The sequence below is a fragment of the Lycium ferocissimum genome, chromosome 8 (genome assembly GCF_029784015.1).
Source record: "Lycium ferocissimum isolate CSIRO_LF1 chromosome 8, AGI_CSIRO_Lferr_CH_V1, whole genome shotgun sequence".
Classification (NCBI taxonomy): Eukaryota; Viridiplantae; Streptophyta; class Magnoliopsida; order Solanales; family Solanaceae; genus Lycium; species Lycium ferocissimum.
Window position 1 is genome coordinate 38,245,992 of NC_081349.1, and position 17,768 is coordinate 38,263,759.

A 17,768-nucleotide genomic window follows, 5' to 3' on the forward strand; every position below is an offset into this window, starting at 1 on the left:
AAGCAGTGTTGCTTATAAATGTTCTCTCTCTTGAAGTTTATGTGATGTCATTTTCGTTTAAGTCCGCTTAAAAAAATAATACTCCCTCCGTCTCAGAATAAGTGTCACCTTAGTAAAATAAAAAATTGTTCCATAATAAGTATCACCTTAGAAAATCAAGATATAAATTGGCTAGTTTGTTTCAACTCTACCCTTAGATAAAAAATGAAAAGTTAAAGTAATATTTAAATGATGATTAAAAAAGCCACATAGTAACTTGGTATTGTTGGATTTTCAATGTCAAAAGGATCAATACTTGTGCATGCTCTAATCAAGAGGAAAAAAATAATTTATTTTTATTATATAGGAGTAATTTAGTAAACTTCATATTGCATTATTACTTTCTTAATATGCGTGTTTTTGGCTAAGGTGACACTTATTGTGAAACAGAGGGAGTATCTTTTTATATGTAAATATTTTAAATTTTAAATTTTCATTTAATAATGACATAATTTAATAATCACATAAATATTATGACATATTTAAGACTATAAATTCTAAAATTCTTTCTTTTAAGCCCCCATTCAATCTAACAAGACAATATAAAATGAAATTGAGTATTACCTTGTCCATTCAACAATTGTACAATATAGTTTGACTTTTGAGGTCCAAGTTGCCAAATTTAGAATGTAAATTATATAAACTTTTGTCTCGTGCCGATCAACAGCTAAAATCCATATCGCTAATGTCAGCAAGCTATATATCAATGATTGCGATGGGATGATAAGTACCTCTTTATTTTTAATAGAAATGAGATAGTTGGTTACGACTTACGAGTTTGGGTCAATTAAATAGGTTTTATAAAAGATCTATTTATCTATCACTAGCAAAATTTATAAACTTCAAACTCTTGAATCCATCACTTATTCTTCACAATAGGTCTCCAATTAGAGCTTTGAAAACAGAATTGCTTTTAATAGAGAACCTTTTATCCCAAAGTAACATTTTCGGCCCCACTTCAAATTAATCAAGCACTAAAATAGTACTAAACGCGAAGTGAGATGGTCGGTAATGTTCCTGTCATAGTGAGGCAAGTGCCAGCCAGTCAAATCTTTGCAGTAGCAGTCCCCCAAAATCGAAATCAAAATAAAAAAGTAAATTCTGAGTCAACTCTCCCCCTTATTTCAAACTTGCCAAACAAGGACAAAAGACAGCAAGTGCCACCTCATCAAATGCATGAATCAAGTTCCTTAAATCTCCTATAAATAGCCCCTCCTCTTACTCTCACTTCATCCTCAGCAGCTCAAGTCCCCATTCAAATAATTAATAGTAACTCTAGGTCAACTTCTCCAAGTATCAAATGAAGACAGCCAACAAAAATCAAATCAAGAATCTCCATCTCATTAAATGCATGAACTCAGTCTCATAACATTTCGGTGGCAGACCTATATAAAGGCCCTAATACTACTCTCACTTCATCCTCAGCCCTCTAATTTGCCCAAAGTGAGACTGTGCAGCTGAGTACAGAGCCTCCATTAAAACTTAGAGCAAAAGCTCTGAAAAATCTACTGCAAACTAAAAATGCCTGCCGCAGCCGTTACTGTGGTCACCAAATGCACCATTTTCCCCTCCCAAAAATCATCTCTTGCTGACCTCAAACTCTCTGTTTCCGATCTTCCAATGCTCTCTGTTCACTACATTCAGAAAGGTGCTCTCTTTACTCGTCCTCCTTTTCCCATCACCCAACTCATTTCCCTTCTCAAACTCAGTCTTTCTCAAACACTCACTCACTTCCCTCCCTTAGCCGGTCGATTCGTGGCCGACACAAATGGCTACGTCTACATTTCTTGCAATGATGCTGGCGTTGATTTTGTACATGCTACTGCCACTCACATTTACATTCGCGACTTCATAGGCTCCATTGATGTTCCTCATCATGTCAAAGAGTTCTTTCCGTTTGATAAAAAAGTGAGTTATCAAGGGCATTTTAGCCCTCTTCTTGCTGTCCAAGTGACGGAATTAGCTGACGGCGTATTCATTGGATGCGCCATCAATCATTCCGTCACTGACGGGGCATCATTTTGGAACTTCTTCAATACATTTGCTGAAGTGAGTAGAGGTGTGAAAAGGATTATAAGGCAGCCTGATTTTACCCGTAATTCAATTTTGATCTCAAACACTGTGCTAAAACTCCCTGCTGATGGCCCTAAAGTCACCTTTGCCGGCGATGCCCCATTGAGGGAGAGGATATTTAGTTTCAAAAGGGAATCAATTCTAAGACTCAAAGCAAAGACCAACAATCAGAAATTGAATTTTGACGGAGAAATTAACATAGTTGAATTGATGGCAAAACAGAGAAATGATCCCCTGAAAATCGATATGAAAGCAGAAACAGAGACGATAAATCCAACGGCTGAGATTTCATCATTTCAGTCACTTTGCGCTTTGCTGTGGCGTGCAGTGACACGTGCAAGGAAGTTCCCATCTTCCAAAATGACGACATTCAGAATGGCTGTAAATTGCCGTCACCGTCTCCAACCGAAGCTAAATCCGTTATACTTTGGCAACGCAATTCAGAGCATTCCAACTTACGCAACAGCAGGGGAAGTATTGTATAATGATCTGCATTGGTGTGCGGAGCGATTGAACGAGAATGTGAAGGCACACGATGATGTTATGGTGAGGAAGTTTGTAGAGGATTGGGAGAAGGATCCACGGTGTTTTCCATTAGGGAATTTTGATGGAGCTATGCTGACAATAGGGAGCTCGCCGAGGTTTCCAATGTATGACAATGATTTCGGGTGGGGCAGACCAGTCACAGTTAGGAGTGGGAAAGCGAATAAGTTTGACGGGAAGATATCAGCGTTTCCGGGGAGAGAAGGAGGAGGAAGTCTGGATTTGGAGGTGGTTTTGTCACCCGAAACAATGAAAGGCTTGCAGTCTGATGCAGAGTTCATGCAATATGTTTCTGGGAGTTAAAAGCTGTAATTCCTGAGTAAATTTGGATGGGCTAATTAAATGGCGATCAGCTTTGTATTAAAGGATGAGTTTGACATATCACTTCCTATTTTCCTTGTGCTATCTTGTGATTAATTTAATTTTATCAGTAATGTGCACAATTCTTATGGATTTGATAATGAAAACTTGGATATTAAGGTCACATTGAGAGTGCTTTATATGTGACCCCTGTTCATTTTGGTTTTGCAGACAGTTGAATTGTTGATAGTGGTACTGACTAGTTACTACTCTCCCGTTCCCCAAACTTTCCGTTTTAATTAATGTCATCTTTCAATAATGAGATGATAAATAATTTAACTTTAAAATTTCCTTTTTGCCCTTAATTAAATGATTTATAGGCACACATATGTCAACATTTGTTTTAGATCACAAATTTTAAAAATCTTTCATTATTTCTTAAATTTTATGTCAAGTCAAATGGCGCTATATAAATTCGTACGGAGGGAGTAGTTTGCAGGTCTAATGATATGAATTAGTCCTAACATAGAGGTTTTGAGGTACAATGAGTGAAGTGTTATACAAATATTTCACGATTGCTCTTGAACTGCCCAAGTTCTTTGTCACAATTTTCATTAACTAATAAAAGGACTAAGCATCAACAAGACCTACGGTCACACATATTTCTATGACTTGTTTCATGCACAAGTTTCAAAAGTCTTTTTTTTTCTTAAACTCTGTGCCTAATCAAACTATATCACATAGATTGGGATGGGGGAGTAGTTAAAAAGTGGTAGGCGATAGTTTGAATGCAGGCGATAGTTTGATTATGCAGAGTTTGACTACAAGTCTTTGGAATAAATATTGGCTATTGCAAGAGGGAGACAATGTAGCCAACTTTCTGTAGGTACAAGGAGAATGACAACCACCATACAGATTCTGGGATCAGGAATTTGCCTTATTTGTCTCTCTATATATTCTCATTTATAGACTAAAAAATTTATGTTATATAGTTGGATTTGTCTTATTTGTCTCCCTATATATTCTCACTTATACGCTAGTTTATGTTAGTTTTTGGGTAGAATGGATGGGGACATTGTTGAACTTAGTTTTGGGCAGAATGGATGGGGACATTGTTGAACTTGACTGACTTTTGTTCGATGCATAGTGAAAGTTTGCATTAGCCTAATTATCCCTCTAACTTTAGCAATTTGATAGCCTCAAACCCCACCCCCCTCCTTGCATGCTTATATTAAAAAGACTTTTAGGCGCGTGAGAGGGAACAAAAATCGAAACGTTAGCCTTCAAGTGCAGCACTTTTCAAATTTATTATCGCATAATCAAATATAATAATTTATTTTTTCCAATATTTCTCCTTGTTTTCTTAATATACATTGCATATTTTACCTCACAGTGTTTAAATAAAGTTCAAACGGTGCATTTTCTAGAGGCAGAAAAAGAATTGTATATCTCTTCCTTTCATGTAATGACTATTCGTTTTAGCGGTGTATTTTTCTTTCTCTAGCCAAATAAAAATAACTCGATTATAATATTATTATCTTTAGCCAAATAACAGAATCATAGCCAAAATAATGTTGTTCCAAGTTTTTGTTTACATATTTGACTCTACAAAGATGATCCAAATAATTGGTGGACTTAAAAAGGTATAAATTATATTTTGTAATAAAAATATCGCTGTGTCACACTTTCATGGGTTCAGATCATTTTTGAAGGTAGAGGATAGTAAAATATCTTATTCAGCGGTAATTAGACCAACGTAAATACGAATATATGCTGAATAAAAATCATTAAGTTCGGGATTGTCCCTATCAATTCTGCCTAGTTTGTTAGTCGTTTCAAAATGTTTATTTGATTTTGACTTGACACAGATGAGTTTAAGAAAGTAAAGAAGACTTTTGAATCTTGTAGTTATTAACTAAAGATATGTTGAATGTACTAAAATGTCTTTTAATCTTATGATATTAAATATGTCATGTAGAACGTTGAATTAAAGAGTTGTCAAAATAAAAGAGACATTCATTTTTAAACTGATTAAAAATGAAAGTAAAACAAACATTTTAAGAAGGTGGGAGTACTATTAATTAGTGAAAAGACAGCTTATGTATCAAAGTGGAACTATAGAGTCAAAACATTAAATAATAGACCATAGTACGTATAATAATACTTGTAGATACTACTGTGTTCTGTTGTTTGGTTTAGATATCTAAGTGTTACTTGATTAAAATAATAGCATACGCCGACGAATCAAAAAAACGGTTTTGTGGATCATCTGTGCATTAACAAGCTGACTTTTCGCGTGAGTAATCTGTAACAGAAGCTAAGGTCAATTATTAGAAAAAGTATTTTAATTAGAAGTGGAATTAATTAGTAATAAAAACTGTTCTGATTACAAACTGAATATTATTATAAGCTTAAGGAGAATGGCAGGTCACAACGGCACTCATGGATTACTATTATGAGCGTAGGATCAGGGATTTGTCTCATTCTCTTTCTATATTCTTTCACAGCAATGCAAATAATTTTTCTTTTTTTGTTTTTGCTCAGCATTTTTTACTCTATTTTAAAAATAAGAATACCTTTTATATATTTAAAAATAATCAAAATTTAAAATTTCATTTTATTTAATGACGTGATTTTTTTTTAGCCACGCAAAAATATATAAAATCGTAAATTTTAAAAATCTTTATTTCGTAATTGAATCTGCTCTTTCGGAGTAGTAGCAGTTCTAGCATGACTTTAATCAAAGATCTCAAGTTTATGTTTTAGAAATAAAGTCATCTTGAATACTTTATATTAAATATGAAACTTTCTGATGCGAATTCGAATTAATGAGGCTCAAAGCAGCATCAAACACCGAATGGGACGTAACATTGGGGTATTATTTAAAGTTAGGCCCGTGCCGGCCAGCCAGTCATATTTTAAGGTAGCAGTCCCCAAAATTGAAATAATAAAAAAAAAAATGAACATTGGGTCAACTTCCCCCATGTTTCAAACTTATCAACAATCATCAAGATAGCAATTGTCAGATTCCCAAATACATGAATCCGGTTACATGAATATCCTATATAAAGCCCCTCTTCTTACTCTCACTTCATCTTTAGCAGCTTTCACTCCTCATTCGAAGTAAAATAACACTACAGCTGAGTAGTACAAAGCTGCCACTGCAAATTAACTAACAATGCCTTCTGCAGCTACAGCTTTGGTCTCCAAATGCACCATTTTTCCTTGCCAAAAATCCTCACTTCCAGATCTCAAACACTCTGCTTCCGATCTTCCAATGCTTTCTGTTCACTACATTCAGAAAGGTGCTCTCTTTACCCGTCTTCCTTTTGTCATCACCCAACTCATTCCTTTTCCCATCACCCAACTCATTTTGTACATGCTACAGCCGCTCACATTTACATTCGCGATGTCATAGGCTCCATTGATGTTCCTCATCATGTCAAAGTGTTCTTTCCGTTTGATCAAAAATTGAGCTATCAAGGCCATTTTAGCCCTCTTCTTGCCGTCCAAGTGACGGAATTAGCTGACGGCGTCTTCATTGGATGAGCCATCAATCATTCCGTTAAAGACGGGACATCTTTTTGGAACTTTTTTAATACTTTCGCCAAGGTGAGTAGAGGTGTGAAAAGGATTTTAAGGCAGCCTGATTTTACCCGTCATTCAATATTGATCTCAAACGCTGTGCTAAAACTACCAGCTGATGGCCCCAAAGTCACTTTTGCCGGTGATGCCCCATTGAGAGAACGGATATTTAGTTTCAAAAGGGAATCAATTCTAGGACTCAAAGCAAAGACCAACAATCAGAATTTGAATTTTGGCGGAGAAATTAACATTGTTGAATTGATGGAAAAACAGAGCAACGATCCCCTGAAATTCGATATCAAAGCAGAAACAGAGACGATAAACCCAACGGCTGAGATTTCATCATTTCAATCACTTTGCGCATTGCTCTGGCGTGCGGTGACACGTGCAAGGAAGTTCCCATCTTCGAAAATGACGACATTCAGAATGGCTGTAAATTGCCATCACCGTTTCCACCCGAAGCTACATCCGTTATACTTCAGCAACGCAATTCAGAGCATTCCAACTTACGCATCATCAGGGGATGTTTTATCTAAAATCTGCATTGGCGTGTGGAGCAATTGAACAAGAATGTGAATGATGTTATGGTGAGCAAGTTTTTAGAGGAGTGGGAGAGGGACCCACGGTGTTTCCCGTTGGGGAATTTTGACGGAGAGATGCTAACATGGGGAGCTCGCCGAGGTTTCCAATGTATGATAATGATTTCGGATGGGGCAGACCAGTAGCTGTACGGAGTGGTCGGGCGAATAAGTTTGATGGGAAGATATCAGCGTTTCCGGGGAGAGAAGGAGGAGGAAGCGTTGATTTAGAGGTGGTGTTATCGCCTGAAACAATGGAAGGCCATGAGTTGGACACAGAGTTCATGCAGTATGTTACTGGCTATTGAATACAGTAATTCTAATTAGTAGTACTATTTGAATTGGGATGGGTTAAATGGTGAGCTTTGTGTTTTGGAAACGGGATTGTGATTTGTGGGGTGAGGCCGTGAGGGTGTAACATAGTAGCTGCTGTTCAATTGTGATTTTACTCAACCTGTATTTGTTGTGATTAATTTAATTGAGTTTGATGATCATCATTTGGTTAAAATATAATTCACCCTCTTCAGAGAAAGCAGGGATGAAGAGGTTTCTCTGTATCATTCCGCTGATTAATGATTCACCACAATATGCGCGGCAGATACAAAACAAGAATATTTTAGCTCACCAAGCGCATCCCTCAATCAAGGTTACGCTGATTAATTTTCCCGAGTGAGTCGATCAGATCTGCTTTGATTGTTTGGTTCAATGTCACGGATGAACGCAATAAGCTCTCTTTCTTAAGATTCTCCCTTGCAATTTTAGTATTCACTGCGAGTTAGGTGTTAATGCTAAGGATCGCTGGGTAATAAATGTCATAAATTACGTATAGATTCTATGAATGGAGATAGAAAAGATAATAGTATTCGGTCTAAATAAGACTCATCAAAGATCAATTGCAGCAAATGCTGATATCAATTTGCAAGTCATAGGCGTCATATATATATATATATATATTAATACTACCTCACCGATATTGAAAATTTGAAATAGATTCTGACTCACTTGATCTTTGATAGCCATAAAGAACATATCAAAAACATCCTACAGTGACATATCAAAAACATCCTACAGTGAGATTCATTCTTCTAAAATTAAACTGGTTTATGACTTTACCAGATCTTTGTAGAAAACAAATTATGCTAGTATAAGAATATTCAGTAATTGGTGGATTGAAGTTTTAACTCGGTAATCATAACTTTCATCCTACACCAGCTGACTAATATAAGTTCTGGACTACCACAAGTTTCTCCATTAAGAAAAGAGTGAAGGGTCAAAAATACACCTTAACTCCTCAAACTCTCAAGTATCACTTTTAAATAATTTTTAACCTGAACTATTATCAGGTGTGAGAGTTTTCTACCTAAACTATCACTAATTAGTTAGCAAAATACACCTCAACTATCACTTATTCACTTTCCTAATTAATTTTGGGAAAAGTGAACAAGTGATCGTCCCAGAATTTTTAATTTTTTTTTTTAGCGCTCACACCCGATAAAAGAAACTCAAAAAAAGTGATACGATAAAAAGTGACCCTTCACTTTAAGAAAAGTGACCCACAAGGCCAATCCTTATCACGGAACACAACATACTTGGAAGCAAGGAAGTACAACAACTAATGGGAGTATCTTTTTTTTCCTATTGTACCATTATACAGGCCGAAGAATATTCGACAACAACATCACAAAATCATACCATTATACAGGTCGAAGAATATTCGACAGCCTGTATCATCCTCTTCAGCTAACATCAGCCATGGAATTCTAGGCAGGTCACTGTTAAAATTGTTCTTGGTAGGTACTGAGTGCCAGGATTTGCATACAATGCCAAAATTTAGGAAATCTTCAATCAAATTCAAACGTTTAGCAATGAGAACGAGCAGATCGTGTTGAAGGTCCTATCAATCAGACACCTCTTGCGCCATGACATACAGGGGAGACCAGCGCCTGCCCCTTCTAAGTTCATATTTTTTTCTAAGTTTATGTTTGCCGCCTTTAATTTTTTTTTTTTTTTTTTTTTTTTTTAAGATAAATCAGGTTAAGTGAGAATCCTTTTCCGTAATGCACTGAGTCTGTCATTTTATGCACTTTCCTTTTTTCCCCTGGTTTAGTGTCTAAGTTCTTAATTTGTCAAATTTATCTATATAATCTATCATTAATTGATAAAAAGATTAAGCATCAACATTAACTACATAGTCAAACCATAAAATAATACTAATGGCTAGGCTACAATCATATCATATATATATATATATAATATAATATCATATATATATATATATATATAAAGCGAGATATGATGAAAGAGAAGGGAAATATCACAAGGATTTCTATTTATCTATTTTTACAAAATTTTGGTGAAAAAATAATTTTACACCCATAAAAATACAACCCACCAATTACACACACCTCTTCGGCCCTCGCACCCCGCAAACTATGGCAAGGATTATTAAAACGATAACCCATCTCCCTAATTCCCCATCACACCCGCTGATCTCTTCTTGCTATTCTGCCGCTTCTTTGCAGCATCAATCTCCAGACAATGTACAAACTATTCTGCCGCCGTCCCTCGCGCTACGAACAAAACACGACACCCCTCCCGGGTCTGCTTCTTTCCCATTGTAAACACTTAGAGTTTATTTTATTTTACACAGATTCCATCTGTATTCTGTTTATATACTGTACCATTCCGTAGGAGTATCGCTTCTTTTCGATCACCAATAAAACTCTGATTGTATTCATATTTGTGACCTCCTCTGTGATACGCTTACAGTTTACACTATCTTAAAACTTTCGGTACGCTGTGAGGATTTACAAGTACTATTTCATAAGATGAAATTCTTCGCCATCTTCGACCTAACTTGGTTCATACTTGTATATATACATAATGGCATGACATATATATATATATATATATATATATTTATCTACCTTTGCAATTTTTCGCCAATTAATCTCATTTAAAGTGTAAATAAATTGCCGTAACAAAGATTTACAAACTAAAACGACCCTTCCACAATTCTGCCGAATAGGTTCGACAATAAAACACGTTGCTTCACCTTATTTTACTCTCTGTCTCTACCTGGTCTGGCCAACATCTCCCTGCTTCAGCAATTTTTGCAAGAAAGATCTACGCCAACTTCTCTTTGCTTCTTCTTCACGGCAAAAAAAAACATCTAACTTACCCAGGTATGCGACTGTACCTTTCACAATCACAACCAATTTCTTCTACTTTTGTAGCATCAACTATTTTCATGTACATTTCATCAGACTCCTTTCGTTTACTAAAAGCTCACTCACTCCCACATCTTTTGAAATATAATTCAATAGCGGTTCAAGACTTTTCTCCGTTGGATAAATTGTTCTTTGTAATTTGGTGAGGAAAACTGCATCCTCTTCCCTTTCGCATATGCACAACTATGCCAGTTCTGACAAAGTTCTTTATCCAGGCTAAGAAAATTGTTTGAACAATGATTTTGAAGATAGAATGCGGTGGTCTATTGACTAGGTAACTTTCTCAATTAAGATTGCCACCTCACATTTTGGTCTTTGTACTTCAAAAGAGGTAACTTTTCACTGGCTAGCTTTAAGTTTAGAGTGTCTATGTATGCAAGCATTTCTTCCGCTCTATATTGATCAGTATGCCTTAAGCACGGAAAGGATAAGCGTTAAAAAGGACCTTAGCTTTTTTAAGGATTACAAAGACACAAAAGTGAGAATGAGGAGGAGGTAAAATACTGGTGTAATATAGATGGAGAAAGAATGGGAAAGAGTGAAATTCACAAATTTAGGGGTGAATGTAGTGAAACAGTGCTGGGTTTCGTTTTTCTAGGTCTCACGTGTTATATCTTTGTTAGTTTCCACAGATTTGGGTGTTTTATGAATTTTCCAGTTCGCATTTTGACCAAAATTTGAATCTATAAAGCAGCCTTACTTGTAAAGCAGTGTCGGTGCTTCTGGTTAAACGTGATACCAAAGCATAGGTTGGAAAATTGTGTTTTACATTATAATGGTTGCCGCCTTAATAGCTGATCCCTTATCGTCCACACGCATTACATTCTTGAACTCCATATCCGTCTATCTGTAGTGCTAAAAGTGAATATGCTTGGATTGTAGTTTGAAGTGTAAGATATTGTTGCATATGATAATTTTTTTCTAAGACACTTAATTTATGTGATCGACAGTACCATTTAGCGAATGATTCTCAATGACTATCTTGCTTCTTAGTAGCACATTTAGAGATCACTGTATTGAAATTTGTGCAATGTACTGACAAATTACGATAAATATGGTTTGGAGATAAAAAATGAGGTTCTTTGTAGCTCTAGCATCTATTGTCTTTTGAAAATTGGCCAGATTTATGTCTTTGCATGGTAAAATGTAGCGAGCGCATGAACAGTATTCCGTCTAAGACAACTAGAGGCCAACTTTTAGGGACATCTGTGATAAATCTTGCAGATTTTGGACTAATTGACGAGGTTGTATCTACTTACACTCCACTTAACTGCAAGAAGAGTTCTCAGAGCTCCGACCAACCAGTCCTGTTTGTTAACATACATCCTACTGAGAGGCGGGCCAGGTCAAATTCATCCAAGTTAGTGCAGGGAAAGAACTATCCATAGAAAAGAATGGACAACTATCTGTTGTAGATTCAGTGAAAGAAAAAAATGAGGATGACTATGAGATCAAATCACTGCTCTCACAAATCATGACAATTTTAGACATAAACATAATATTCCTTCACGGTTCACGGCAGTAATTTTATTTCATACTCATGTTAATACAAACTCACAGTGGTTGTGTATATGCTCTGAGAGTGACGAATAGGGGTTTTAAGCTTCCTTTAACCTAGCACTTTCTTTTTAAAGTCTCTCCCTATTTCATTTTACAATAATGAAAGCATAAGGAACAAACTGTAGGAAAGTTTCGAAGATGTTGTTGCCACGACCACCGAAGAAGCTTGGAATCAGAGACATTTTTGCAAATTTGAAAATTTAGTTTAAGAAAATAGAAACAGAGGATGTATTAAGCTTGAAATTTTGCTTTTGAATTTGCATGAAGATTTTCTGATGATGAACCAGAGAAGCTGTAATGATGTTTATATTGAGGCGTATCGAAAAAGAAGTTGAATTTATGCAATTCGAGGTACCTAGGATGTTCTTCAGTTAAAGAAGAGGCTTCTACACTATTCGACATCATATTTCTAAAATTATTTTAACACTTCTTATATACTGTTGTATCTCGAACAGACCGTAAAGGAGTTCTAGGAAGGTCATTTTTCTTCATTATAACCACTTAGTTTAATATGATGTTTAATTACCTCCATTCTTTTCTTCTTCTTTTTCCACATGTTTCTTAATTTGCCTCACGTGAGAAGATAGTCCTGATATATCAAGATTACTAACCTTTATACACTCTTCATTGGTGACATATAGTATCAATTGTCGCATTTAATTTTTATCTTAGTCACTCTATCTTAGTAATTTCTTATACAGTTTTGGTTGGTGATTCGGATTGTATATCAGCAAGACATGTCGCTACCACTTCTCTTGCTTTATGGCCTTGCAGGATATGAAGGTCTCCAATTTTTGTCACATTTTTTTTAACTCCTTTTAACCGTTTCAAATGGACTATAATTTCTTATATATATACCTTCATGTACTTATACCTTCATTTTTTTTTCTTTAGAATGTTCATTCTCATACTTTATATCCAACTAGGTAATTTCCGCCAAGAAATGATCAGTATCTTTAAGGTAATCATGACATTGAACGTGCCATCTCAAATGATGAAAATCCACCTCTATATATCTTCTTCCATTACTAATAAGCCTTTGATAAAATAATTTGCCTAGACTGTGTGCTTGCCTCTCTTGTCTCTTCTAACACTAATTCTTTGCATAATGCAAACTGAAGGCATACAGCATCCAAAGAAGTGGCCATTATTATTTGGAGGGTGCAGCCATTTCAGGTGATATTTTGAATCTTTCTAATGAGGATGTGAACAGTCCAATGGGTGCCCTCATAAGTAAGTGATCCTTTGCATTTTATATGACTTCCTCCATTTAACAGATTTGCGCTTGCCATCAATTCCGGAAGTCAATAAATATGGTTAATGTGCTTGGTTTCATTTGAAACATATTCATGGGTGGGATCGTTGATATTTGTAATCGTTGATGTGTGGGTTCATGATAGATTACTTGGCTAATGCGTGCTATTTGTTTTCAGGAAAAAAACATTAAAAACCGAGAAAATGTAGTTCAACATATGGCCAAAGATTCTCTAGGAAGAAATCCGATGGGAATTTGTTGAGCTTTAATTGATTAATCAATAGAGATAGAGAGAGTGGCGATGTTATTTGCGGGCTCATTAGTCTTGACTCTTGGAAAATTTTGCTACTACGTAGCTATTCGCATCATTATGACGTTGGTAAGTGATACTTCACTTGTGTTCTTTATCAGGAAAAAAAGGAAAAGGAAAAGGAAAAGAAAATATTGGAGTTAAAATAAAAATCTAAAAATCCTAAAGTATTGAGTCCTGTGTATGTCCTTTCCACTGAATGGATCCCTTTCATTCTAACTTTGTGTTTCAAAGTAAACTAAGGTTATCAAAAGTTTAGTTTTACAGTTTTACAAATTTAAAGTTGTTGCCATGTGTTTGCTAAGTCAATAAGTTTAAATATATGGTAATCAACTTAAAGTTCATGGCTGGTTTATCATTGTTTGCAGGTTAGGAATTATCATTGTTTTCTTCTCGAACGCGACTTTGGTTGGTTTATATATCATATATATAAAAGAGTTCCTGTATTGTTTTCTTTTTCCTAGCTTTCCAGCAGAAAAGATGAAGAAACTACCATGTCAGTCTTGAACGATAATTATATTTTTTACTTTTACGATTTGAATGAAATAAATCTAAGAATTGGCGCCATGGAGAGTTGTGGATTTATACACTAAATTTTATCTCTTATATCTTAGACCAACTTTACATGGTTATCATATTTTAAATGGCTTCTTTAAATCATATCACAATATATATATATATTATATATATATAAAAAGTAAGCGAGCGCTCACCGACGTAGCGTTTCAATAGATAGTATGCTTATTTAACTTTTTTGTCAATTTTTTTGGCTTTATTCTGATGAAAAAAAGACAAATACCATCTTTGAAGGAAAAGTCACGTACCTTCGCTATTGTAATTGCCCCGGCCTCTTCCTCTGCGTTGCGCCTCTTCACATTCTTTTCCTCAAATGCCTCTTCCTCTTCTTCCTACTGTTCCAAGAGGTAAATATTCCTCTCTTTCTCTTCCATCTCTCACTCGCCCGAGGCATATCTCTTTTTGGGATTTCTAGGTTTCAGTTTTAACCATTTTTATGTTGTCTTTCATGTTTCTATTTCAGAGAATTTTAGGTTTTCTTCATGCTTCCTACAATTTTATAATGGATTTCCTTCATGATTTTGGTCAATTGTAGCTATTATATCCTTCTGGCTATTTTTCTTAACAGCTTAGGTTTTCTTTCGTGTTTGCTTGCGCTTCGTGTATAGTCGGTTTTCTTCCTCGTTTTGTTCAATCGTAGCAATGAAATTCTTCTGGTTATCTTCTCGCCCACTTTGCCGGAGATGTCAGCAAAAATTTCCTAATGACCTCAATCAATTTCCCTTTATTTTGAACAACTATTTTTTTTTATTAGTCTTTGCCACTTCTGTTGCAGTATCATGATCGACAATGCCGGTTGTTCAACGTCACTAGCGTTATGGTAAGCTGCCTTTATTTGAGTCCTTGAATGATTTTTGTTCAGTCAATTAATTACCTCTCAAGCTCGACATAGTTTAGGTCAATTAGACAATTCTTCTATAGGTCTGGTCAAAGGCAATCAAGGCAGCCCGGTGCACTACCTCCCGTTATGCACGGAGTCCGGAGAAGAGACCATAGAGGTTCCAATGACGCAGCCTCTTGTCACCCCCTTCATTTTGTGGAAGAAGTTTGTTTAACTCGGGCTTCTAACCCGTGACCTGCCAAATTACATAGGTCAATTGAATATTTTACTCATCATATCCGTAGAGTTAAACTTAAACCCATTTTGATTAGTCCTGATCTCTTTTGTTTTTATGTTGTGATATTGTTCAGATTGACAGTGGAAGACAATATGGAGTGCTGCTCGAAACGGATCAATTCTATTTGATTTGAACCTTTAAATGAAGAAAGGTTTACATCTATTGTATATTATATAAAGTTGGTCATAGAGTATTATTTGACGTGCTTGAATTTCATCTACCTAATGACTCTTCTCTTAGTCACCACCAACAATTATCATTGCTGCTTTTTCTCATTCATTCCTCAAATTATGTCATTTTTATTTTGCAATGTCTTTTAGAACTGTCAATTTAAACACAAACTAAAGCAAATCACAAGTCGTGTCTATCGGTATATACACATTTAATTGGAGATTATCAACTACGGAACAGGTGAAGTAACTAATTCTCCAGTGAATCGTTTATTCATCATTAGTTTTCTGTTATTTCCAGTTACTCCTCATATCGAATCCAAAATGAAAATGTGAAATTAATAAGGTGTTGCATAAGTTTTTCTCATATATGTAAGTGAATGTGTTTCTTTACATTTGTTTATGGGCAGAAGAGATGACGCATGGTTTGCCTCTATAGAAAGATCATGTATTCAAATGACTTGAAGTGATAGGGGTTCTATATCGCTTGAGGTATATAAAGCTTTGTGAATTCCTTAGAATAATATCCAAGCTAAGTGGGACTCGTATGTCCCGAGGTTGAAGAATTTTGCATCAATGTCTCCACTGTTTTTCATTAGTCTTTGAATGGAAGAAAATATTGTCTTTCTCAACTAAGTGACTCCTTTTTTATGTTAGGGCCTCGGACTAGAAGTTGTGGAAAATTTTCAGGAAGGCAATTTTATTTTGGCTAACGGAACTGAGCCCTTGGGGCCTCTTCTGGTGCCACACTTCCATGAATCTTGATGTCCTTGAGAAGATACTGGAGCAGTGTGCTGCTAAGAAAATTCTCGTGTTAGTAGCAACAAATCCTAATTTTGTAACTGTTGAAGCTAAGGGTCTGCGTGTTATGCCTGGCTGCACTACTAGAGACGACATGTCTTCATAACGTAAGGCTCTTCATTTCTTCACTTACATTTTATATAATCATGAGCTCTTAACAGAATAGCATTTTATAAAGCAGGGACATAGGCCTGTTGATGTGGCGTCCTCACAAATCGGGATTCTTAGTTATCTTTTGCTCTCCAATTTTTAGATTCTTCCCTTAGTTAAATCAATTTCCCAGCTCATTAAAATATAGGAAGAGTCACGTTTTTTAAGTTAAACCAAAATACGAAGAGGCATTTTTTACTTTCGTAATTACTCTTCTTCTATTCTTCTTCTTCCCAGCCTTACATTTTGCTCTTGCTTTCTCCATAATCCATGTCAATGGCTACCATTGCCGAAGTCAAGAGGAACAAAATATGATCTTATAGAAATTTTTGTTAATCCTTTTTATCACCGCTGTCCTCTTCGGAACTGAAGTTTTGAGGCTATGCATGCAAGGTATAGAATGTGTTCTTGCTGTTTGTTTATTGACACTAGATAATTAGTGCTCTTTCTGGATTAAAAGAGATACTGCCTGGAATGCATCTAATGTGAACTAGATCTAATTTTTCTTGTGTTAGCATAAGTTTTAACCATGATTAACTGAAAAATATGGCAAATGCTACAAATTAGAATTAAAGCATATGTTATATTCTCTGGCTTCGATATAAACAAGACTTTGGTGGGATGTCGGGGTGCTTAGAAAAAAAGAAGAAATGGTGTACAGAATGCTCCATCAAAATCGCATTCAAAGAATTTTGTACCTAAGAGATAGATGATGTTTAGGACACCTTTAGTTGGACCAGTCCTGAGATAAATTTATCTTCCCCTTCTTACTTTGAGTACTCAAAGCCAAGTCCTATGGTTTGGCATTTTCACTCTAGATATTAGTAAATGGTTATGATATGATCATGATATCATCCTTTCTTCTTGTGTTTGTAATCAGGCACCATTATGTGTAGAAGGATAAGGAAAACATTCATCTGAAACAGTCCTCTCACCAGAAAATGTATTTTATTGATTTTGGCATGGTACAACATTTGTACTTTACAAAATTTTAGCTTACTGAGATAGAAATAAAGTAAAATGAAGATGCTATCTTTCTCTATGATGGTGCCGATAAATCTGTGTTTCAAGGTCTGGACAGGATATGATAATCTAATTGAGGATAAAACTTGTGGTTCCTTGCACTTCTATGATTAGACTATGTCATTCCATGTTTACTCATCATGAAAGAATAATTTACAGTCTATCTTTCAAATGAGGTGACATCTTAGAATCTCACAAATTATTCTTAAGTTCATCTCATGATGAGCTCTGGCAGAGGCTATCTCTGCACTAATGCCAAAATTTAGAATCTCACGATGTTGAACATGTTGCAAAAATTAATCCAATCTCTTATCACTATGCGTTAGGGACAAGTTAAGGATTTTGCGAGGCTTCTGCGAGCTGTTGACATAACAAAAATTCTATCTACTGATTGTGTCACAAATATCTTCAAGTTCTAGGGGAAGTTGTATTTGAGTCCTTCGCAAGGAAGTTTCTC

General features: G+C 35.6%; 1 protein-coding gene, 1 long non-coding RNA gene and 1 pseudogene across 6 annotated transcripts; all 3 read left to right on the forward strand.

Moving 5' to 3' along the window:
• The first annotated feature begins 1,467 nt into the window (after positions 1-1,467).
• Positions 1,468-3,139, forward strand: LOC132068364 (uncharacterized acetyltransferase At3g50280-like). Its single transcript, XM_059461935.1, has one exon. It carries the CDS (start codon positions 1,561-1,563, stop codon positions 2,956-2,958), a length of 1,398 nt encoding a protein of 465 aa, XP_059317918.1. The 5' UTR covers positions 1,468-1,560; the 3' UTR covers positions 2,959-3,139.
• Positions 3,140-6,063: 2,924 nt separating this feature from the next.
• LOC132068365 (uncharacterized acetyltransferase At3g50280-like) lies at positions 6,064-7,873 on the forward strand (annotated as a pseudogene).
• A 6,529-nt stretch (positions 7,874-14,402) lies between these two features.
• LOC132068367 (uncharacterized) lies at positions 14,403-17,233 on the forward strand. Of its 5 annotated transcripts, none has more exons than XR_009417385.1 (5): positions 14,403-14,869; positions 15,241-15,318; positions 15,748-15,829; positions 15,995-16,245; positions 17,169-17,233. It is a non-coding gene; the product is annotated as an uncharacterized LOC132068367 (long non-coding RNA). The 5 variants fall into 5 exon arrangements; XR_009417387.1 differs by lacking the exon at positions 14,403-14,869 and adding an exon at positions 15,113-15,141; XR_009417384.1 differs by having other exon boundaries at positions 15,241-15,829.
• Positions 17,234-17,768: the final 535 nt, after the last annotated feature.

What these genes read in the sequence shown, in the direction of transcription:
- LOC132068364 (XM_059461935.1), top strand. Translation starts at nt 1,561, where the DNA reads ATGCCTGCCGCAGCCGTTACTGTGGTCACCAAATGCACCATTTTCCCC.